The sequence below is a fragment of the Aspergillus pseudonomiae genome (genome assembly GCF_009193645.1).
Source record: "Aspergillus pseudonomiae strain CBS 119388 unplaced genomic scaffold BDV37scaffold_13, whole genome shotgun sequence".
NCBI lineage: Eukaryota > Fungi > Ascomycota > Eurotiomycetes > Eurotiales > Aspergillaceae > Aspergillus > Aspergillus pseudonomiae.
The window spans coordinates 48039-72424 of record NW_022476005.1 but is presented as its reverse complement, the minus strand read 5'-3'; the positions used below and the strand labels follow the sequence as shown (position 1 = coordinate 72424).

General features: G+C 49.1%; 7 protein-coding genes across 7 annotated transcripts; 4 read left to right on the top strand and 3 right to left on the bottom strand.

The window, feature by feature from the left end:
- The first annotated feature begins 4 nt into the window (after nt 1-4).
- On the top strand, nt 5-3686 carry BDV37DRAFT_241622 (phosphatase family protein). Its single transcript, XM_032081211.1, has one exon. It carries the CDS (start codon nt 464-466, stop codon nt 3569-3571), a length of 3108 nt encoding a protein of 1035 aa, XP_031944303.1. The 5' UTR covers nt 5-463; the 3' UTR covers nt 3572-3686.
- A 402-nt stretch (nt 3687-4088) lies between these two features.
- BDV37DRAFT_280255 (uncharacterized protein) lies at nt 4089-5582 on the bottom strand (the record flags this gene model as incomplete). The annotated part of the gene is made up of 2 exons (XM_032086520.1): nt 4089-5103; nt 5164-5582. 2 exons carry the CDS (start codon nt 5580-5582, stop codon nt 4089-4091), a joined length of 1434 nt encoding a protein of 477 aa, XP_031944302.1.
- A 591-nt stretch (nt 5583-6173) lies between these two features.
- BDV37DRAFT_269421 (FAD-dependent oxidoreductase) lies at nt 6174-7776 on the bottom strand (the record flags this gene model as incomplete). Its single annotated transcript, XM_032084362.1, has 4 exons — nt 6174-6580; nt 6662-7092; nt 7133-7372; nt 7430-7776. 4 exons carry the CDS (start codon nt 7774-7776, stop codon nt 6174-6176), a joined length of 1425 nt encoding a protein of 474 aa, XP_031944301.1.
- Nucleotides 7777-8999: 1223 nt separating this feature from the next.
- On the top strand, nt 9000-14161 carry BDV37DRAFT_269420 (pheromone A receptor-domain-containing protein; the record flags this gene model as incomplete). The annotated part of the gene is made up of 6 exons (XM_032084361.1): nt 9000-10273; nt 11031-11083; nt 12022-12050; nt 12767-13217; nt 13273-13612; nt 13816-14161. The coding sequence occupies 6 exons, from the start codon at nt 9000-9002 to the stop codon at nt 14159-14161; spliced, it is 2493 nt and encodes an 830-aa protein (XP_031944300.1).
- Nucleotides 14162-14860: 699 nt separating this feature from the next.
- BDV37DRAFT_280251 (single-stranded DNA-binding protein) lies at nt 14861-15501 on the bottom strand (the record flags this gene model as incomplete). The annotated part of the gene is made up of 3 exons (XM_032086519.1): nt 14861-14916; nt 14989-15077; nt 15212-15501. The coding sequence occupies 3 exons, from the start codon at nt 15499-15501 to the stop codon at nt 14861-14863; spliced, it is 435 nt and encodes a 144-aa protein (XP_031944299.1).
- A 2775-nt stretch (nt 15502-18276) lies between these two features.
- On the top strand, nt 18277-21169 carry BDV37DRAFT_269419 (uncharacterized protein; the record flags this gene model as incomplete). The annotated part of the gene is made up of 2 exons (XM_032084360.1): nt 18277-18646; nt 18705-21169. The coding sequence occupies 2 exons, from the start codon at nt 18277-18279 to the stop codon at nt 21167-21169; spliced, it is 2835 nt and encodes a 944-aa protein (XP_031944298.1).
- A 1364-nt stretch (nt 21170-22533) lies between these two features.
- On the top strand, nt 22534-24230 carry BDV37DRAFT_241607 (ERF4 family protein). Its single transcript, XM_032081210.1, has one exon. It carries the CDS (start codon nt 23094-23096, stop codon nt 23847-23849), a length of 756 nt encoding a protein of 251 aa, XP_031944297.1. The 5' UTR covers nt 22534-23093; the 3' UTR covers nt 23850-24230.
- Nucleotides 24231-24386: the final 156 nt, after the last annotated feature.

The following is a 24386-nucleotide window of genomic DNA, read 5'->3' as shown; positions in this document are numbered from 1 at the left end:
TTCAGTCCAATTCAATCATTAGGCTCGATATTTGTCTAATTTTGTGTCTACCGCCCAATCCTTCGCTTCGAAGACGCCTCGGCGTTATCTGGCTTCGGCGCGATCCTCTTATCGTTGTCGTCATTCATATCGGCTCATACCTATCCTACTGGCGGGCAAACCCACCCCTCTTGACTGTCTCTTATACTTCCCGCCAGTGAGGCGCGTGATATTCGCACAGGCACTTGGCATTTAACTGGCTCTATCAGCAATTACTGTACTGTCGTAATGACCCTCTGATCGCCCCGCCTCGCTCCAATTGATCATTGTCCTACTCACACTGCCTGCTGTTGAAAAGCTGCCAAAGCACAAGGTGAACGCTTAATTTGCGGATTACCGAGGGGTTTCGGGCCTCTATAGAATGCCCTGCAGCAGGCGATAACCAATCCTTCTATTATAACTGATTCCAGTATTTCTCTTCAGCATGGTGTCAGATACCGAACAGCGCGCGCCGCAGTCGCCGGTCGGTGCCGGCGCAGGTGACTCGCACTCTGACGGATCGTCTCCTGATGCCTCCCTCGACCCCTCATCGCTCCCGCAGGCCGTTAAAGCGAGGAAATCCGAGTATATAACTCAACAGTCTATTCGCGTCAAAGTTGGAACGTGGAATGTGGCTGCCATTCAAGGTACGGAGGAAGATATCGGAAAGTGGTTTGTTCAGCGGGAGGGGATATGCGAACAGCTCGCCGGGTTACGAGTCTCCGGCCTAGAAGAAGCCCCTGCTAAAACGGGTGATGATCACCCGAATGAATCTGGATCTGAGTTCGATCAGGTAGGACTCTACGTTCTTGGGTTACAAGAGATTGTGGATATATCTTCCCCGGCGGAGGCCCTGAGGCCCTACGTTGATCCAGCGCCAGCGAATAGGTGGAAAGCTGCGATGCAGAATGCTTTACCGTCAGGCTACCAATTAGTCGCAGAGTCGCAACTGGTAGGGCTGTTGCTGTTGATTTACGCCTCTCCTTCTGTTGCCGAGACTGTCTCGTCGGTCAGTTGTGCCAATGTAGGCACAGGCCTGTTCGGGTACATGGGAAACAAAGGCGCTGCAGTAACGCGCCTGATGCTGGGCGAGACTACGTGTCTTGTCTTCGTCAACTCTCATTTGGCAGCTGGGTCGGATAAAAACAGCCTGGAACGACGGAACTGGGACGCCTCCCAAATTCTCCAACGCACAAAGTTTGACCCGATCGATACTGAAAGTGCACTTAGGGATGAGCCCACCGAGAGTATAGGCAAAGAAGACTTCGCTTTCTGGTTTGGTGATCTTAATTATAGACTAGAGGATATACCTGGAGATGACGTGCGTCAGGTCCTTGCTCGACATACAGAGAACGAGTACGATAAAACGCACAACTCTACACATGTGGCTGATGAAGAAGATTCAGAGGAGTCACCAAAACGGACGGATGAGACAAGTAGAGCTCCTCCGCCCGTTTCCGATGAGGACGTGGACCCCCACACAGACCCTGCATCTTTGCAAACTACAATATCGTCTTTACTTCCGCATGATCAGCTTCGCCTGCAACAAAGCAAGCAGAAGGCGTTCCACGAAGGATGGAGGGAAGGTAGCATATCCTTTCTGCCAACGTACAAGTATGATGTAGGAAGCGTCGCCAAATTCGATTCTAGTGAAAAGCAACGGGGCCCTAGTTGGTGCGATAGAATTCTGTATCGGACACGGAGGGATATGTTAAGGCATGAACAGTTAGCCAAGGAAGCAGATGAAGCCAGGAAACGGGACGAAGAAATGAAAGCTAGGGGACTAGATAAGGCTGCAGCAGATGACAACGTTCTATTCGACTATGATCCTGATGTTGATGGCGCAGACAGTGCAGACGAATACGACCCCGATAAAGATGACGCTAGTGACGATGCTTCATTCAACTCGCAGAGTGATCCGGACCAATCACTTAGACTTGACTATTATATTTCGCATCAAGGAATCCTCTCATCTGACCACAAGCCTCTAGCAGCCGGCTTCACTATAACCTATGAATCAGTTGTCCCTCAACTCAAGGCCAAGATTCACCAGGAAGTGGTCCGAGAGCTGGACAAGGCTGAAAATGAGTCTCGACCGGGTTTGACGGTAGTGGTGGACAGCCACGGCCATGAGCCCAGTAAGGAGAAGACGAACGATCCAAATGCACTGGATTTTGGTGACGTGCCATTTGATGTATCCGTCGCTCGATCTTTGACAGTTGCGAACACTAGCGGCGTGCCTGCAACTTTCTCATTCGAAAAGCCCGAACAAGGAGAAGGCTGTCATTATCACCCGTCTTGGCTTGAATATCAGATCGAACCGCCGCACCGCGACAACCCTGAAGATCAACCATCTACTTTACCTTTGCAGGAGTGTACATTACTGCCTGGAGAACTTACCAGTATTCAAGTTACTGCATGTGTCAAAGATATACAGCTTGCACGTTTGCTCAATGACGGAAAGTTGAGCTTAGAGGAAGTTTTGGTCCTTCGGGTGACCAACGGCCGAGATCATTTCATCCCTGCATATGGAGAGTGGTTGCCCACCTGCTTTGGTCGCAGTTTGGAAGAACTTACCGTCATGCCGGAAGCGGGTGCGCGCACATTGCCCGCTACAGATATGACGAGACGTCAGAAGGACGAAGTAGGAATCCCTCTGTCAGCTCCGCGGGAGCTTTTCCGCCTGACGGAATCGATATCGGAGTTGTCCGAACGTGCTATTGCCGAATGGAGCATGATCAGAGGCGAGTCGGAAGACTCTCCACCGTGGGTTAGAGAGCCACATGGGTTTGCATGGCCTTTCGAACCAGAGTCATGGACTCTGACAGACAAAGAAGAGCGTTCTCACCTCTTGGCAGCTATTCGGGAAGCTTTGGACACTAACAAATCCTTCAACCATGTCATTCCACCCGAAGTATCCTCGCTTCACCGTCTGGAGATCTTAAGCGAGACCTTACTGGTATTTCTTAGATCTTTGAAAGATGGGATAGTCACTGCTCCCGTTTGGTCTGATCTAGATCAGCAAATCCTCGCCCGTGAAAAGACAAAAGCGCCGCCTTTATCTTGGGAAGAATCCCAAGCCTGGGTACTAGAGAGCCTAGCATATTCCCCCGCCCACAGCGTCTCCTTCACTTTCGTCACCTTCATGCTTGCTCGCATCGCCAATGAAGTCGCCCCAGTAACATCCATGCCCCCACGACACTCTTCCGAAAGGCAGTCCGACGAGCAAGCCAACCCCAATAAACAACCCACCACACCAACCGCAACAGCAGCCGCAGCCGCAGTCGCAGCCGCAGGCAATCTCCGACGGCGAACCCTCACCTTCACCTCAAACGCACCAGAACCTGCCGTCAATCCTCTCGCTGTTCGCCGGCAAGCCGTCGAAGCCGCCCTAGCGGGTATATTCTCCAGTGTCCTTATCTCCGCCAACGTCCCTGTCCCAGCAAAGGACAAAGAAGCGCGAGCACAGAAGGACCGGAAACGAAGTATAATTGAGCCTTTCTTGAAGACCATTGGGGTTGACAATAAAGGTCCCTCCGGTGGTTGGTCTTGAGCTCTTATACAGTGCTTGTCTCGTATATATGCGCCTGGATGTGTATTTTCCTTTCCTTTGATAATCTAGGATATACTGTAATACCTATAGATTCGAGCTGGGTTCTGTATGCATTGTGTTGTATTATACTACTTCTTTTTATAACCTTTAGACTATTCGACGGTAACTACTAGAGACGTCATCTGGACGATGCGTGTATGGAACATGTGTTGCGGCGTTTGGTATTATAAACGTCTTAGTAAGTATTGTATAGTTGGCGACAGTATGCTATATAACTATACACTTCTAACTATTGCCTGAAGCCAAAGAAGGCCACCGAGAACAATAGAAAGCAATGCTTAATTAGAGTATCCCATTCTTCCCCATTCCAACACACTGGAATCCACTTGGTCGGAAATATTCTCGCGGTAGTAATGAATAAAGAAGTAGAGACCGTCTTCGGATATCAGTCATTCTACATTTACTATCAGCACTGTAAGAAAATGTATACTATAATCACATCGCGACGAATAAACGATCATGTATATTCGCGAATGGACTTTAGTCCTTGTGTCTCTGCCGAGTCTTGCTGGGGTACTCGTCTTGGGCGTTTCGGGGACCGCGCTTTACGGTCTTGCGGTAGCTTGCCTTTCGCAAGTTTTGGTTGTGGGTTTGCTTTCGAAAGAAAAATATCCTGCACAAACCGCAGGCACCGCCTCGCGACATGAAATGGCAGTACAGCCAAGGACGCGAAGACCTGAGCAGGGAGCATAACAAGCGTATAAAGCCACTCGAGCAGCAGGAGCACAGAATTCTTCGGTTTCCGTACGCTGGGACGCTGCGCAGCAGCAGCTAGAGAAATAGCATCCCGGACCTGACCCTCTAGCGCTTCGATTCTGGAGTCCGTCTGGAAGGAAGTCATCGCGGTACGTTTCTCGTAGCGTCTCACGGCGCGGTTCAGGGCATCGATGTCCGGCTGGACCGATTTCCGCACTTCTGTTGTGGTATGTGAGACGAGGGAGTCTTGCGCTTGGGGCTGCAACTGTTCCTGGCTAGGGGCGAGGCGCGCCGCAGCTGTTTCTGCTATGTGGGCTTCGAGCTCTTCCAGTCGTTTGGAGAGGTCGATTATCTTACTGGCGTCTATTCTGTCTTTGGGGGGTTCGGTGGATGATGCGACGACGCGCTGGAGATGGAGCGTGCGCGCTTGGACCATTCGTAATAGATGGGCAAAGGGTCTGATCTCCGATGCTAGGAGGAATATGGTTAGGTTGTAGTTCGAGACTAAGCCCTCTGAGGGTCGAGACAGTTTGGATCGAATTCCGTGTAACAACCATGTTCCGATGAGCGGGAAGATGAAGCACGAAGCCAGAGCGACGATTTCGTGGATTTGCAATTCCCTACTGGCGGCGCTGGCTGTTTCGGTTGCGCGTTGTTTTGCTGGGGCTGAGTCTTCTTTTGCATCCTGGGTGTGGTCGATCTCTATGTCTACGGGGATTTCGTTCGCATCGTAGAATTTGTCTTGTCGGATCGCTTGGGCGGAGCGATACCAATCCCTGACATACTGGTTAACCGGGGGAAAATTAGGTGTAATCAATCGTATGGGTCTGTCTTACCATGGCAGTCTCACGGACCAGTTCAAAAAGATGGCTGCTAACACCAGCAGAGTAACATCTGTTACGACGGCGCTTCCGTTCTGGAAAAAGACTCCTGCGATGGCAGGTAGGAGGGCGAGGGCCAAGGGTGCAGAATGCCAGTGCGACTCCTCATTGGACGCATCCGCAGCATCGAAGGAACCCTTGGCTGCGCGCGGGAAGAATAGGTCGTCCGTGGAGGATCGGATGGAATTCCGTGCTTCGGAGACCGAATCTGAGAAGGTCGAGTTGCGTCGTTCATTTTTTAGATTTGATGAACAACCCTCTGCGAAGGTGGCAGAGCGGGCCGGGCCTCGCTGGCGAAGATTCATGGAACCGGGGGAATGGGCGCGGGGATTGCTAGTCTGATTGTTCTGGAAGGGAGAAGCTGATGGTCGCATGACTGAAGAGGAACCAGGAGGAGGGTCGGCTTGACAATTGGTGGACCATATTCCGATCTGCTGTGGTCGAGATCTTGAGTATGAGAGGAAAGTTGCAGCCAGGAGGAAATTAGAGAAAAGGAAGGGTAGGGAGAGAGAGTAGTGTGCCTCAGGTCGTGAAAGGATCCTCAGGTTCAGCCATGATTGAATCATGTGTAGGTCACGTACATACATCCATACGGAGTACAGTACGGTACCTCATCGGATCACTTGCAGATCCCTTCTTACTTTTTTTCGGCAAAGCCAAGACGGGGTCGAGTGGAGTAGTTCGTGACTCAAGCCCCAATCATTAATCTTCAACCCCAATCCAATTGCGGAGAGAAACTGTATTATACCGAGTATGACGCTATGTGCCAAGAGATACCTTCAGCTGAATGACGATCCTGGATGTATGTATGTACAGTACTCTTACACAGACCAGATTTCCTCCAATAGCCTCAATTTGTCTGATCTACATGAAACCGCTTCAGTAAGGGTACTTAAGGCCCTGCTCAGTAAATGTCCTTGTATTATATGCCACAGTCGCGAGGGATCGCAATGCAGGTATATGCTCTAAGCGAAACAAAAGCTCCACATTGTTATCAAAGCATCCAATAACAAGAATGCCAACTTCACAGAGAGATGGTTCAATCGATTCAGCCCACTGTGGCGCCACTCAGATCGCGATTTCAAGTGATAATCTGACCGCGGTAAGTATTCCAGGTACTCTGACTCGGGACTAATGTCGGATATGTAACTGATTACCTGCTCTCCGTGGAAGGACCCGATATAGAGGCCAAGGGCCTTGAACAAAGGCCCAGAAAAAGCTTCACAGCGAGCCAGAATCCATGAATACGTGTAAAAGCGCCTCATCCTCTGCTTTCGGGACTCTTCCCATGCCTCTAGGCCCATATCCTTTTCAGGGTTATCTGGGCGTGCACAGGATTCGTATTGGTCAACAGTACGGACGATACAATTGGCTAGCGAGGCAGAGCTTTCAATTGCGCAATTGGCGCCTTGGGCTAGGTTTGGTGTCATCTGCCAGGTTTCATTGTAAATACCATACTCGAGTAGCTGGGAGGTATAGCGAAAGAAATTGACCCAGACCTTGTGAACAGAGTCCCCGATAGACACAAGCTTACCTGCAGCCCATTTCTCACAGAGGAATTCCTCAAGGGCGACATGACAATATGTGATTGCATTACAGTACAGTTCTTCAAAACGAACATTTGAAGAGACATGCGCTACTAAAAACGGGGAGACCTGCTGGTCGATTGATGCCCGGTCTTGCGAATGGCGCGGTATATCAGGGTAACAGTGCACCTTCCCGGCATGGAAAGATAGTAACCAGAAGATGTTCTCTTTTCCAATGTTGACTATGAAAGAGAATCCGTTTCCGTACGTGCGATGCGCGTGGCCTGGAGACAGTCCCGGAACAGGACGCGAGATGCCATATATGCCGGAATATTCTGAGGTCAAGCCTGAAACTCTGCTCAGCAAATATTGAGGTGGGATAGGTATGATACTGCTACTAGCCTTCAAGTATCTTTCTTGGATCTGGTGATGCCTGCAAGGACCCATTACACCTCAGGATCTCGCCACGTGAGACACTGTGGATTCCATCGGCGCCAACGACCAGGTCTCCGGTAAATATGGAGCCGTCGGCGCATTCCACTTTGGCCTGTGAAGAGCTCTGATTCAAAGCCATAATGCACTTACCGAAAAACACGCGATGTTTATCTTCGAGGCTATTATAGAGAATCCGCAAAAATCTCCATCGTGGGATAACCGCTAGGTCATAACCATGCCTAGTCAGGCTTTAGACATACCCAATCACAAGTTGCATAAGGAAGGCATACCTCATGGAAAGCAGTCTTTCTACATCTATTCTCTCTAACAACCTTCCATCCTCAAGGAAAGTCGAATGGCTGTGGATCGTATCTGATGCTGCCACGATTTCTTCCCACACCCCGAGTTGCGCTAGTATCCGTGATCCATTGGGAAGCAAGGTGAAAGCATTTCCTGTGAACGGCTGTGGTAGGCGACTGTGAGCCTCAAGGATGGTATAGTCGATTCGCCGCTTGGCCAGAGCGTGGGCTAGAGTGAGACCAGCCACAGAGCAGCCAATTATGATGACACGCAGCGCATGATCCTGTCTGCACGACGACGACCTCATATTGAGCCAGGCATACAATAGGGATGGAGCTTGATTTTGGTCCTTTCCGAAGCAGAAATGAAGAGAAGATTGGATTGAGTTACAAAAGAGAAGGACGAATATGAAATCACAGGGCAACGAGAACAGTGAATTTGCTACCTCCTTCAAACACATATAGAGTCCTTCACATTAAATCTGGTCCTTCTGGATGTCTGAGCGAATAATTTGCTTCTCAGCTCCACATACCCTTGTTCACTAGCCATACTATCGCACTTCACCGCAGCAACAACTACTGCATGGCTAGATTCACGTCTTGCCAATCAAGCTCAACAAGTATGGGCCTCGTGAATGGCATCTTATGGAGCACAGAAGGAGGATATATTAAGTGATACCTCTCAGATGGACTGTGAATGCCACATATGGTATACCAGTATATTTCTGTGTTATGCCTCTCCAGTTCTACCTCAGGCTAGAGTTAATAGTCTCATCCACGTGAGTGATTGGTTTTAATTCCATGATAATCCAGACAGTGGCTTATATTCAACAAAAGTGTCTGCAACTGATTCAAATATTCCTATCATCTTCTTCACAGAGTCATAAACCCCTATGTGCTAAGCATGCAATTCGTTCTCACTTGCTGGATCTATCTTTAGATACGGCTCTGCTCTCCTTGGTCCTGGCTGAGAGTGCATAATGCGCTGGCGTGTATAACATCTCCTCTCAGGTACAGTACCTTAATGGATCGCACTATTAATTCCCAGCTCGGCCACGAGAGATGAATTAGACATTAATCTTTTGTAAGTCTAATAGTGAACAGTTGTGTCTCTCATTGCGTGAATCAAGCAAAGGTAGCATGCATATATCTGTATCAGTATGTCCCCAAATATCAGGCCTACCCAGAAGTTCTTCAATACGTCCACCATTATCCGTTTGCCATCGCGCAGCATCATCAACCGACGGTATTTTCAAACGCTTTCCCATTGAAGATTATTGAAAAGCCTTTCTGCTCCTGGTGTTGGCCCAAAATGGACTTGCATAATGCTATCGTCCGGCAAATATCTGCGCGAGTGAAGCAATTCCATGATGACAAGATGCCTTTTTATTTATATCACGGCTCCACGAACTCGACGCATCCTTCAAGAAAGTCCACATCCAATACCATCAATACAAGCAGCCTCAATCGTGTCCTTCGTATTGATCGGATACGCAAGGTAGCACTAGTCGAGCCTAATGTTCCTATGGACATGCTTGTCAACGCAACCCTCCCCCAAGGATTTATTCCGCCGGTGGTGATGGAGTATCCCGGGATAACAGTAGGTGGTGGATTCGCAGGCACATCAGGAGAGAGTAGCTCGTATCGGCATGGTTTCTTTGATCGAACGATTTCTTGGATTGAGATTGTGATTGGGAACGGCGAGATCCTGCAAGCATCCCCAACCGAAAACTCCGATTTATTCTTCGGTGCTGCGTGCTCCTTTGGAACCCTTGGAATCACGACTCTACTGGAGCTGCAACTCATAGAACTTCCGACAAACCCAGTAGTAGAATTGGCCTATTTTCCTATCTCGGGTATTGACGAGGCCATCAGAAAAATTGAAGAGCTTACACCAAACCCTGCGTATCAGTATCTGGATGGTATAATGTTCACCAAGACGAAGGGATGCATCTGTGCCGGGTCAATTACCAGTATGGCAGAAAAAGATCAGGTTCAAACCTTTACTCGTCCCACTGATCCGTGGTTCTATATGCATGCCGAAGACATGGTTTCCTCGCTATCAAACCTGGAGAAGGGGACCGCATCCAAGGAACTAATCCCATTGACCGATTACCTATTCCGCTATGACCGGGGAGGCTTCTGGGTGGGGAAGTACGCCTTTGAATATTTCCTATTTCCCCAGACAAAGTTCATGCGATGGGTGCTGGATGGAATCTCCCATACAAGGGTCATGTATCACGCCGTCCACAAGAGCGGGCTTTTCAAGGAGTACACTATCCAGGATGTTGCGGTGCCGTCTACTGGTGCCAAAGAACTGATTGATTTTCTTGATGACTCGTTTGGGAGGTACCCATTATGGCTTTGCCCTGTCCGTACTACAACGACACATGTGTCAGGGCTGATGGCGCAACGGCGAAACCATCCTGACCCAGACCATCGTGATATGATGCTCAGCATTGGAGTATGGGGTCCAGGACCGAAGGGTAAGAAGAACTTTGTCGACTTTAATCGCAAGCTCGAGAAAGTCGTCAACATGCTTGGGGGTCAAAAGTGGCTCTACGCACGGACCTACTATACAGAGGAGGAATTCTGGTCAATCTATGACCGTGATACACTGGATGGCTTACGACAGAAGTATCATACGTCGTACTTACCGAATCTGTATCAAAAAGTCCAAATCCAGCCGGAAGAGGTCGTCAAGAAGCGGTCTTGGACATCGCGGCTGGGAGACTGGGTATTGAGTTGTTGGCCGATTTCTGGGGCTTACGGGTTGATGCATACATTCTGGCATAAGGACTATTTGTTAGTAGAACGCAAGGATTTGCTACAATAGAAAGCTTGGTGGTACAGACGCCAGAAAACTTTCAGTATAAAATTGACACGTACGTCCGAGCAGAAATAGAAAAGACGAGACCTTGGATGTTGATTTGACTACTTCAACTCCCTCTAATGGGAGCTGCCATAGCTTCAGGTCACCAGTCAATCGGTAGCTTCATTGTCATGGCAGATACCAGATTGAACCTGCTGTTATGCTTTGCCAGGCCCCTTGAATGACTAGTTACTTTCTTTCTTATATTTACAGCACCCTTCTCACGCGATTGTAGCTCGGTATAAACACGAATCGGCCTTCTCCAAAGCATCATGGTTTACCCAACTGAAGGCGGTGTCTTCAGATACGAATGACAGGACAGTTATATGACTGCAACATTCTTCCTAGCACTATACACATGTCTTAAAAACTGTCAGCAGAGATTGTCCTATCATTGATCTCTGGTGCTATATTCACATACAGGCCACCGATTAGGTGCGCCTTTACTATGTCCTCATTTTGTTCTTCAATATATTCGCGACTATCAACTGCGGTTAATCACCGGGGTATCATAATTCTTTCTCTCTTCAATGATTAAGGCATTAAAGTTACCTTGATTACGATATTACTGTTTATTAGTTGATCCTTGCAGACCTTCTGAATAAAAACATACCAAAGGTCTTTTAAATTGTGGCCTATCTTATCCTCCCTCAAAGTATTGCATGGCTAATGTCGTTCTGTACATGATAGCGGATCTGATGTTCACCTGTGGCGACGAAGACTGACAGCCAAGCCGACAATGTGTAAGAATGTGCTGAAGCTGCATAACATTGACAAGGGCTCTGGTCTGAACATCGTGACCCCTACAGTGTGTATGGTTGTGTATCCCCTTGTTACGTATTTTGTGATTAGGTTGCGATGAAGCCAGCGATGTAAATATCTTACTACCATGGCTATTGGGCTGGTATTTCTGTTGAAAAAGAAAATACTTATGTAGAGATGGGAATATACATCCCTAATGATGGATTTCTTGAATAATTTTCGGCGAGCTGGCACACTATAATAATACAGGAAGAGGCTTCACAATTTTTCGCAAGAAGCTCCATGTTTGTTTCTGTATGAATACGGAGCGGTATTCTACACAGTGTGTAATATACAAGGATGGACGTACAACGTCAATGATTCTTATGTCCTCCTTGCTTCCCTGCTGCCGGCTGTGTGAGTAACTTAAGTGCCACCCACTTCGGAACTCCCGATCAGTTTTTCACTTTCAAGTGCCACTGGATAGAGGGCTTGTCCCTCCTTTCTCCTTGACCATTTTTTCGGGGGCCAAACATCAGGACATCTCAAGCGAGGGAGGGTCACGCCAAAGAGACTCGCCCCATTTCAATAGGCAACAGCAGTGCTCAATCGTACATCCAAAGGTGCCCTGCCCCCATTTTGCCTGCAAGGATAACACATTCACGACGTTCTTAGTCACCTCTCCTACATGGCCTCATGATGCGTCAAGGCGTGTTCCAATTTGACAGCATTCCCTGCTGGTTTTGCTGGTGTGATAGGATACCTGCAGGCTATGGGGCGGACAGTCTCACCATGTCAATTGACCCGGGAGTCAATCGGACGAGTTTTCAATCTCGGTACTTGTCCATATAATTAGATATCCCCCGTTGTCTTAAATATCCGGCTTGACGGCTTATTGATGGCGATTGATTGCCCTCTATTGATACCCCGAATGGGAAAGGTCGGCAGGCGGATGATGTCACTCGGTATGTCCTCCCTAAGCAAGCCCTATTGCTGCCATCTAGTCGATGGCCAATCGCTTCACTATCTAATTCATTGTCTCTTTTCATCATTGACTTGTCTTAAGGCACTAAGTTAATAATATAACTGTTATACGACGGGCCGCTCTAGCTGCAGATCCGCGAAGCCAAGTTTATTCTGCAGGAGCTATACAACCGCCCATACAGGATGTAACTGGGTCGACTGCAGCAACCCGAATAAACGGCCCCGAGGGTCTAAATCATCGTTCTGTCTACTATATTTCAAATGTGAATCATTCTATATAACTGGACGTATAGTGGAAATCCATGTTTCAGCTGCGTCTACGTGGAACGCCCTATTCTTACTTCCTCCACTTCGTCTCAATAAGACATCTGTCTCTGAAGACCTCTCAATCATCGTGTTTCTCCTTCAGTGTCCATGCTTCTTTCCACACGATGCTCCCCTTTTCCTCGTACGGAGCTCCTATCTTCCTTAGTTAGTCCAGTGGCTCTGGAAGTCAAGTATACCTACCACCTGGCCGACTGAGACGTCCGTCATTTGATATTAACATTTAGTTTTCTTCAGATCACACAGTTGTACTTGTATCAAAAAATATGTCGGCATCAAGCACTGCTCTCTACGCCCAGGCGGTGATCATTCCATCGCTTTCTATCCTATGCTTTCTGCTGACCATCCCTCCCTTGATCTTGCATTGGAAAAATAAGAATTTTCCTGTCGTTTCCCTCATATGCTGGCTGCTGTGTCTCAACTTGTTCAATGTTATCAATGCATTTATATGGCCAAATAATGACATGGACAGTTGGTGGAGTGGCGCTGGCCTTTGTGACGTGGAAGTCAAAGTGATGATTGCCAGCTATGTTGCAGTGCCTGGGAACTTGGTCTGCATCTTCCGCGCTCTGGCGGGCATGATTGATACTAGACGTGCGATGCTTGTCCCGAGCAAGCAGCAACGGCGGTGGAATTTGGGCATAGATATGTTATTTTGTGTGATCGTGCCCGTTCTGGCAATGGCCACACATATAGTCTACCAGGCGAACCGATACATTCTGGTTGGCATCTCGGGCTGCGTTAACAGCTTTGATGAAAGTTGGGTGAGCCTCATACTGGCATGGATCTGGCCTCTATTAATCTGCCTCATGGCTGGCTATTATTGTGGTATGTTAACACCTGTCCGTGGCCTTCTTGGTCTAAGCAGCTAACAGCCTACCAGGCCTTGTGGTTTATCGTCTTCACAGATACCGAAACCAATTTGGTGACATCCTACAAGCATCAAACAGCAACTTGAACAAATCTAGATTCATGCGGCTATTCATCCTTTCCTTCATTGTACTCCTGGCTATTCTGCCGGTCCAGACATACGTTGTCTACAAAAACATAGAGCTTTCGCTACCGTGGCATTCTTACTCATGGAATGTGGCACACGGACCACATTGGAATAAAATCCTGAAGATACCTTCGGGTGGTGAAGCCTTTTTCGATCGCTGGTTTCCAGTGGCCGCTGGATTCATGTTGTTCATCCTCTTCGGATGCGGCAGAGACGCTTCCAGGATGTATGGCTCATACCTCCGCTTGCTGCGCCTGGATCGCTACTTCGTCAGAGCCCATGGCTCTTCACCAGATGCATCCCGCTCGAATACGTCAGGTTTCTCGAACAGCCGATTGGGGCTACTTTTCCATAAATCATCGACTTCGACAGCAGGGTAAGGACCAGCTACACTAGATCTAACAATTCATGTACTAACGGTGGCCATAGAACTTGTACAGAGAACCCAGCTACTGCGAATAGTATCGACAGGAGCTCCAATGACATTGAGAAGGGCAGAGTCTCTTCGCCGAAACCCCAACGAGGAAAAAGCATATCTTGGCTTAAGCATCCTTGGTCTCTTTGGCACCGCCCACTTCACCGCTCGTCTACTTCTAGTGGCGAGAGAATCTTATCCCAGTCGAACCTCTCTGCTCCGTCAAATACAGTTTCCGCTAATGCATGGGCGGGCTCCAGCCAAAGCCGGGGAAGTAGCGATCTTACTTATATGCCTGGAAGAGAGGCATTCATCCGAGTTAAACGCGACATCAGCCAGGATAGCGAATTGCGAACATGAGGTCGTGACTAGTGCAATACCCCTGGACAGGTCGTTTACCTAATTGACCAGGTGAAGTGCCTGCGCCCCGGGATCTAAGGGTCTCTTACTTTTCATTCCGGCTCGTCCGTTGGGAGTGCTTCAAATTCTATTTATGTTGCCTTCTTTTTTCTTCTCCTCCAGATGTGTGGCTGATGTTGCATCAATCCTTAACATATGACCTCCAAGGGAGACGCCGCTGGTTAGATCTGTGATGAATCTATTGCTTCGGTTCCCCAATAATTACAGATATCCCAGCATGTCACGGAGTAGATCTAATCACCTTTATCGGGCATCACCGTCCAAGATGTAACCAGAAGGTTTTACTATTAGTAACTGATCCGGTATGTGATATGCTACAAGTAACACATAGTATGATGCAGACCATTTTAGATAAGCAGGTCGTCCAACGGATCTGACGCGTCACATCCATTTTAAGCTTGTCCCCTGAGAGCCACGAAGCAGTATGCTAAAAGAGCGCTAGTATTCAAGGGTATACTTGTATAACAACTACAATACAGAAGCCGTATGATCCAAAATAAAATTAGAACACATAATGGCCAATCCACTTTCACCGAGAAAACCTACAAGGGACCACAGAAAGCCTCCGATCTCTAGATATCCGCCCCTCAAGCTAATACGTAGTTCTTCTTGTGCAGGCTTATGTTCGGCCGACAAAGCTTAGGCAGACTCATTTTCGTTAGGGATGTTCGGGCGTTTGAGGACCTCAAGGTTCCCTGAATAGCAACGCGTAACACGGAAGTTAGCGTAGTCCGACAGATTAAGTTCATCTTAGCCGGGAATCTTACGTTGAACAATGTTCAGAGTGGTCTGCTTCTTGCCCTCAGCGTCCTCCCATTCCCGCAGGCTGGCGCTTCCCTCGAGGTAAACAAGGGTTCTGGCGAATAAGAAAAATCAACGTTAGCACCACACCTTACCACTTTTCCTATACATGCATTGCAATCAAAAACATATAACAGCACTCAAGTATAAATATATATGCACGTCATGGAAAATAGGGGTGGTACTTACCCCTTCTGCAAACCGAGCACGAAATCGCGCTGACCACCCTGGTCGAAGCTTGCGACCTTAAACCAGCTTGTCTGTCGGTTGTCGCGGGCCCCGGTCGAGGTAGCAACGGTGTATCTGATGACATCCTGACCGGATGAGGTGGCCTGCAGCTCCGGAGCGGCTGCCAGACGGCCGGTGATGATCATACGAGCTACCGAACGCGATGAGGAAAAGCTGAAGGAACGCGCGGAGAGAGCTCCGCCAGTGGCGGTGCGCATCACTGGGCGCAGAGATGAGGCGAAGGCAGACATGGTATGGCTGGTGTTCGGGATCTTTGCCTTTGAGCAAGTATTAGGGATAATGGTCGGTGAGAATCAAGATTTTTAAAAAAAAGGGAAGTCAAATGTCACAGCTCGTCCAAGAGGTTCAACTGTCATTACTAACGTTCCTTTGCCCGCGCGATTTGGAATGAGATGTGGGCCTCACGTGATGACTATGGGCGATCATTGGGTGAACCCTTTTAGCTCCATCCATCCATCAACCATAGGAGGTTTACTTATCTAAAGTACTTCCTGTTCTACTTCGTACTATGTTCATGGATACCTTCTCGTTCTTGTTCATGGGATGTTCCCATCAGAGTTATCTTCTACCTGAAAGAAGAACCAGACGGAAGTGATACCATGACACTCTGTAATACAGAGATTGGTGGCCGGAATACACCTCCGCCTCCCATTCGCTTCTGGGACGCCCGCTGACAGTTGCCATTTTCGCCATGTCTCTCAGGACATGCATGCATGTATCAATCATAATAAACTTTTCGCTACAGAGAAATATACTACTGATCGTATCGCTAACTGTGCGGTCAAGGATTTATTGGTGTTCATGCAATTATGACGTGTGAGATATCAATTTCGGGCATTGGCCGTGACAGTAAGCTCGCCTTTTTTAACTCAAATCTTGGAATGGTAGTCTCCAGGTCATTTTTACTCTTGCCGTGATGTGTTCACCGCATCGCGACCGTGCATTCCATTATTGAAAAGATGCTTTGGGGGTGGCGACTAACAAGTTCTGAGATAAATTTCCGACTTGACGGAGTGGGTTGACAGAAACGAGTACATGCTGGAGGGCCCACCATCCCGGAGGAGGAACCGGTGTTCGGTTCACTATGCGACCACATATCCTGGGTCTTACTCCTGACTAGGTATGCATCTTCCTAAAGTAAGTTGTGTATAACCAGATCTCTGTCCCGAAGATGAGCATGGTTCCTGGAGATGGAATCTAGTTCGGAAATTAGTGTGGCGTCCGTCCTCCACTGATCGAGCGGTGCCTTGTGATCAAGGCCATTGTGTTTTGATTGTGGAGGATGATAGGCCGAAGAGACGTTCGCGGGAGAAATTAGACCTGTCGCCTCATGCGGCCGATCACACGCCCTAAACTCATTCTGAGGGTTGCTAGTGCTGCTAGCGCAATGACGGCCCCAAAACTTGGAGGGTTTAAACAACTTAGTCAACGCTTAACGTACTAGTAAGCACGACTGGAGGCCATAGCTGGCGAGACCTTCACTAGAGCACGCTGCTCTTGTCCTCAGTCCTATATCCTTTTCGTTGGATCATGGTTATCATCTCAGCGTGATCGCGCCACGTCAGACTGCGATTCCGTCTGATTGCAAATTGGCTTACCCTGTGCGTGAGGATTTTCAACGCATCCCGACACCATGCGATTGCTAATCTCAAAGAGCACTGATCAAATTCCGGTTAACATTCGGCCTTTCGACACGATAATTCTCCTTACAGACTTAGTTCGGTCTATCGGACGCCATCGTGGATCTCCCTGAAGTCTGTTTAATCTGGTTCCTTGAGTGATGCCCACAGCCTGCGAGCTAATCCCTGATACGACATAGTCGTTCAGCTGTCGTCGCCATCGTGAACGAAGTTGCCGATCCCTACTAGATAACTCAATTTTCCACGCATGTCACTGCTGTCTTTTGCTTTTGCTGAGTGGGCCGTGTTGCGCCGTTCATCCGTTTAGTCCATTTGGTAATATGGCTTGCTTTGACCTCTTCTTGTGCGGGCTAACGACGCTACCTACGGGCTACGGAGTTCCCGTGTACCAGGATCTAAGTATGAGAGCTCCTTTTCGGTTTTCATGCATCCCTACTACATGCATACGATAGAATATACATAGTGGAGACGTACCGACTAAGGGCCCAGTGACCCACGTTCCCTGTTCTCTATTGCGCGTTTCTATTCCTCTTCAATAGTTAAAATTCGCTGCTCGTACTTGACCATCCGATCGATGTACATGAATAATGTGTGACTAGAAACTGCGACGGGACTTTCTGCAGTTTTCGTGACCCTATACTGGTTTCAGGTCAGGTTACTCTTGACTCTGTTGATGTTGCTCTGAGACCCTGAATACCCGAATCTCCCTCCGCAAGATGCGGCTTCTTCCTTTGCTTGCGCTTCTTGCGTATCTTGTGCCGTGTCTATTCGTGTTTGCGGCGCAGGTACCTCATAGTGAGGGCAATCAGTATGGGAGCATCGCCATTATAGAAGCTAGAGCAACAGACCAAGAAACTACAACAACTGCAGATGCAACCACTGGAACGACCGCGATCGCAACTGGCCATGCGACAGCTACAGCCAATTCCACCTCGGCCTCAAATACAGCCACCTCGGCCACTACGGCTACAGCGACTCTGGCTACACCGGTCCCTGCTGGCAGTGAGTGGAAAGGTCCAATCTATACTTGCTTCTTCTCAATACTGAGGTTATACAGATGAAACAAACCCGATCGCTCCTGGCGCTCTCCCTTTGCAGCCTACGATAACACCTGCATTGGGGATTGGTGGTTTCCTTCTAATCGTCGCCGGTGCAGCCCTTGCAATAATAGGAATACGGAATCTATGGTAAGACATGATGTCTTGTTAACAAATGGTAGATATAGCTTACCAGGCTCAGGATCCAAGTCTTCCTATCAACCGCTTTCTTAGCAGCTATTGGTGTAACCGTGAGCTTCGCTGCCTGTCTCTAGCTGTGGCTTCATTCTAATCAACCTCGTTCTTGTAGGTTCTCATCGTCTACGTCATGAATCCCCCAGTCCGTGTCGCGGTTCAGGGCGCCTACCTCGTCGCTATTTTCTTCACAGCAGTGACTTTCGGAGCACTAGCGCTTGTATTTAAGGAATTAACAGAGGGGCTTGGCTGTCTTTTAGGCGGGTTCTGCAGCAGCATGTGGCTTCTCTCCCTTAAGCCCGGAGGCCTTCTTACAGAGACAAATTCCAAAAGCGGGTTTATCGGCGCTATCTCAGTCGCATTCTATGCTCTGTCATTCAGCCACTACACTCGGCCCTATGGACTAATGGCGTCGACTGGTATTTCTGGGGGTACTGCTGTTGCATTAGGGATTGACTGTTTCAGTCGCGCCGGTTGGAAGGAGTTTTGGCTTTATATTTGGGGTAAGTATTCTCTTTGACTCCTAGTAGTCCCAGGATTGTTCCTCTGACCGACATCTAGCTCTGAACGACGACATCTTCCCTTTGGGTACAAGCACCTACCCTGTGACTCGTAATATCAAAGTTGAGCTTGCCGCCACAGTCATTATTGCCGTGCTAGGTGTGATCTCACAACTCAGGTTATGGAAAGTAATTCGGGAAAGAAGGCAGAAAGAGAACGAGGTTCGCGAAAAAGAGCAGAAGGAAAAAGAGGAGGCCGAGCTCGAGATCGGGCGGAGGTTCGAAGAGAAGAATATAGAAGAGCGGTTAGAGTGGGAGGCCAGACATGGCAATCCCGACTCTGGCATTCCAGAGCTTGCAGATAATTCAAAGAACGGATGTACGACAGACCATGCAGTCGATGTGGAGAAAGGCGGTGCAATTGACACGTCAAGTGTTGCAAGTTCTTCACAGGAGTCCTATCGTTGCTCTGATTGCCTAGAGAGGCGAGCGAATGGTGAATCTGCTTATGCTGCTTCGCAATCAAGTGGGGACACTGGAGACTCTCAGGGTCGACAACTAGAAGATACCACGGTGGGAGTCGACACAGAAGACCAAGACCAATCCTCTCTCGATGGAGAAAAAGTCCCACTCAAAGTGTTTGATGGGGCAGCCGCAGCCAAAATCAAAGACGACAACAGTTCTGATATGACAGCTATCGTTGGGTCCGAAGCCGGAACAATACAATCCAAGCGGCTTTCTGGCAGAGACCTGTTGGACAAGGTATCTGCGGAAAATAGCGTAAGGCTTATATCTCAATCGCAAGAAGCACTGGTCTCCTGCGATGGCTCATCCACGCAAGACTCGGTAGACGGAAACTCTATTTCCGCCTCTGAGAGTCACAGCAATGTGGCGGGAAATCATATGGAAGAAGAAAATAGGCCTGCTTCTGATTCGGAAGATGCTTCAATGCTCTCTGTCGTGCAGGAAGCTAATGGTAAAGAGACATCCGGGTTGGAGAAGGATGTTGAAAAAAGCGTCGGGGAGCCCAGCGTCTATTCGCGAGGGATAGACGAGCAAAAGTTCGGCGAACTGGAACAAGAGGGGGACAAGCAGGAGAAGAAAGAGAATAGCCCAACAAAGGAAGAAGCTAGCGAGCGCCTCCCACCATCACCATCACCATCAGCAGCCCATGCGAAGGACATGCCCGAGCCAAAACTTGACAAGCAGTCCACAGAAGTACCTCAAGAAACCGAGATAGTAGCCGAGACAACAGGGCCAGCAGATCAAAATGATGACAAGCCACGAGTCGTTGGGTCCAATGTGAATGGCTCGGCCCCGAAAGATCGAGATTCTAAGCCAGTCGAAGTCAGTCAATCAAAGGAGTCTTCATCCAGAGAAACACCCCCAAAAATCAAGGATCCTGCCCCTGTCAAGCAGAGATCTTCGAAGTCGGGATCCGAAACCAAGACTAAGCTTAAGAAAGAAGCACCCCCTCAACTGGATATAGAAACTGTGAAACGACTTCCACAACGAACATCAAAGGTGGTACAATCCTATAGGACGAACGAGTGGGCTAAGCATTTGGATGATGCGGAAGCTCCCGAGCCTGAACCGATAGAGTCAGTCGAAGAGGATGAACCAGAAACCCCTGATGAAGTTAAAGAAGCCGCTGCACCTGTCAAAGTAGAAGAACTGCTGCAAACACCTTTGAATGCGCAGCCGTCGCCTGCTGTCGAGAGGCGTGTCTCTATCGCCGAGCCGCCTGTTACAAAGGAAACTAGCCAGATGGTCACCGGCTCTCGGTTGCAGTCCAGCGCTCGAGTGCATAAGAGAGCATGTTCCGGGCCATCTGTCTTCCCAGAAACTAAAATTGCCCATGCTGCACACCCAGGAACTCAAGACCAACCGGTTCAAGGAGTTACAGATGCCGCCAATGCCTACGACGCGGTGTCTCCTACAGTCGACTCAGGGGAACAGCCGCGTGAAGAGACCGAGGTTGCCAGACCTCAGTGGAAAGGGCCGCCCCCTCTCATCGCAGTGCGCGAGGGCATGATGCGAAACAGATTGTCATCTTTCTCGCTTAGAGCCGACCCCTGGTCATCGAGGTTCGTCCAGGGATCCGACGTTTCGCCCCGACAATCAACTTTCCCCATCCCCGAAGAAGCAGACGACATGCCTCTCTCCCGGCGTCGAACAATGCTGCATCAGCAGATGGCTGTGCAGTCTAATGTAAGTCAAACCTCCGTGAGAAGGAGTACACCAACCCCACTCAACACACCAAGCTCATTGGCGGCATGGCGGGAATCTGTACGAGAAAACGTATACGACAGGCGAAGACCGGCAGCCCAGAAGCCTCCGATGACCAGCCAAGGGACGGGTGAACGGAATCCAGCATCTTCCAAGAAGCTGCGGGGAAGAGCCTCGTCAGTCAAGTTTGAGAATGCGATGGCGGAAGGTATGCAGCGAGGAGACATGACAGACTTGCATCGAGAAGCCTTGCGACGGATGCAAGCCATGGCCAATCGAAATGTGATTGGCAAATGACTGGTCTGGGCATCGGTTGGGCTTGCAGCGGTGAGGGTTTCACGTCGTTTTTGATGAATTCATCATGCCTGTACGCGTTTCGGAGTTCCGCGGGACGGTTTTCAAAACGAATCTTAATGAGTGTTATATAGATGGGTCCATGAGCGACTAAAACCACAGTACTAACTAACGTACAATGGATTAATACTTAGTAATCTTGAGAACTAGACCGTCTGCGCCAGTATATATAGTACATTTATCTCGGTGTAGTTGCATCTATTCAACTTCAGGAGAGAGGGTCTCTCACTAAGCGGTACTATCGAAAATTGGTGCCCTAACTTATGGGCTAGTTTCAACCTTCAGCTGCACAACGACAGGCTAAACGGCGACTAATGAAGGAGCGGTTAAGGAGACGATTTAGGTTCCACCATTATAATTAGCAGCAAACAACGCCAGGGGTCTCGATCTTGGGGGTTGTCCAAGCTTCCCAGCTGGACAAAGAGAGCAACGTTGTAATTGCTTCAGGTTGATTGATGTAGGGTACGGGAATGCGGCCCTACAGGAGCTTTTAGATGTATCCATCCTGGAAATGACTGCATAAGAGGCGTCTTAATCATGGGCGGAGTGTTACACATAATGTCCAATCTATGCGATATGACATATGATGCAGGTCGTTTAACTGTCCTAAATTTTTTTTTTTTTCTTCTTCCTTCTGTTCAGTGGGGGCTTTTGTTTTTTTGTTTACTCGTAGTTGGTGTTCTGAATTCCCGCTGCCTGGTCTCCTCCCGTGATAGAAGTGCCCTAAGGGAAAGGATTCGAGAGTGACGCAAAGGCTTGAAAGCCTTACTTTCCGGTTGGGCTATTGATCCATTTATTGTTTCGTCAGGGGGGTGATGTTTCCGGGATGATGAGAAGGGTTATTTATTTAGTTAGATTAGAAGATGGAGATCCCATCGCATCTGCCGTTCGGTTTACTTCTCGTCCATTGACTTGATTTTGCTTTGTCCTTGTTCATGTTGTCCTCGACTAGTTTTTGGATCCAAATTGGAAATCCATACGGAGTACTTAAACGACGAGGTATAGATCCGCCCGGGAGATCCGACGAGAAGAACTAGTTATTGAAGTGCGATCTGACGAATTGAACCGATGATTTGAATTTCAAAATTCCCTTGCCAATTCCCCCCTCATATCTGCCATTCTTCTTCATTTTACATCCTGAAGGCGAGACGAAATACTTTTGCAACCCTCAGCGACTAATGTCGCGCATTGACCGAAGCGTGACCCTTGCCTTGCCCCTTTCTGCCTCTCACGCGCCAATCAGCGAGCCGCCTCCGTCGCTCATCCAGTCGGTGTTGCTTTTCTCCTCTCAGCAATCTTCACCACGACGGCCCTTCCTGTCACCGTGTCTCCTCCTCCTTCTCGTCTCTCATATATTCTCGACTCGTCGCCCGTGTCGGAAACGGCGTCTTTTGCGGCCCCACGGGATCCTCCTCTTATATCCGCGCCCAAGGCTGAAAAGTCTTCCCTGCCCCCGCGCCGTTCGTGGGAGTCCCACCAGCGTGCATCGTCATCGGCCTATCACTCCAAGCCAACGAGCTCCTCCCGATCCATACCGCGACACAAGGGTTTCTGGACTCCCTCCGCCGTCTTACGGCCGCCCTCGGTTCGACTCGCGAACCCGGTCAACTACGTCCCGCGAATTACCCCGGTCACGGTCCCCCATCCCTTCCAGGGCTCGGAAGAGAATCTCTGTCTTGAGGCGCACCGAGACGCATACCCTCTCCTATCGATTCCCGAGCGACGTCGCAGCCGACTCACCCCATCCCCGAATAGTCTAGTGGTGGAGCGCAGCCAGGGGGAGACCGAAAGTGGGCGCTCCAGCATCGCAGTGCCTCGAGCGCAACGGCGCAGTGGTACCTTCAACGAAGATTGGCCGTTACAGGAAATGCCAGAATCGGCAGGAAATCATGGGAGTCCGGAGGCACAAAGTATTCGTCCGCCCGACCGGGCACACCTGACCCTAGACCCCGTGGTCGACCGAACCAACCCCCTCGACGACCGTCCCCGCCATATACAATCCCAGGCTTCCCTGCGGTCGCAAGCACAGATCGCTTCGATACCGTCGCATACGGGGCAACACCCCGGTGGCGAAACCGACGTGGCGGAGGAGTTGGCCTGGGGACCAGCCCATCCGTGTTACCCTCATATCAATCCGCATGTATCAGTGAGGTCTCAGGAGTACCATACGACACGCATCATTCGGATTCGTCGAGATTGGATGGTTAGGGGAGACCTGGCCCCAACGTTTTCCAACTTGTATCCGGAGATCCTCGATCCATTACTGCCTGAGCAGGAGTTCCGCAAGATTATTGCTACGGTCAATGACAAGCTCGTAAAAGCATTCGATCCATTCAGCCTTCGGAACTGGATAGATGGAGCGCTGGCGCTGTTGACCGGCTGGATCTGGGAGGATATAGGGGCCACGGGAGTCAAAAGCCAGCTCAAACAGATAGAAGACTGGGTGGAGAATTGGAACCGTGAGGTCGGCGCAAAGGACGGGGTATATATCTGGAGTCTTCGACGGACGGCTTACATGTCGTTGGACATACAGATTCCCGATCCTAAAGTTGGCATCATTCCCAGTGAGCATGGACCATCACTGCCCGGGACTCGACCGAGCAGTGGTGTCGTCTACGGCTGAATGGTGGGATGCTTTAGGACTTGATGCTTCGAATTCCCTTTTATTCTTTTTTTCTTCTTCTTTCGCTGTATTCCTTTATTTTTATGCTTTTTTTAATTTTGCTTTCTCAACTGCAACCTGCAGCTGCACGATTCTAGCGACTTGGGATGTTCTTCTTAATTACCCTTACTTCTTTTCGATTTGACGATATCCACGTCCTTGATTTCAGATCGTTGATACCATGTCCCCTCCAAAGCCTTCTGGCCTTCGCCCGTTATGGGATGGGATTTCTTGTTTATATTCTGTATACTGTCTGTGTCTATAGTTCGGTCTGTTCGGTGTATGTCATATATGCCGGTTGTGCATAACAAGAGGGCTTTGATGGCCAGATACAGGTTAGATAAAACAATAGTGACTATGAAGAAAAATAAACACAATCATTGAGTGAATAGCGCATCTCACGTACGGTACACGAAAAAGATGTGGTCGGATTCTTAGGATTCGCTGTGGTAGATTTTAAACAGGGACCGCAGCTAAATGGATTCCCCACGCTCCCTC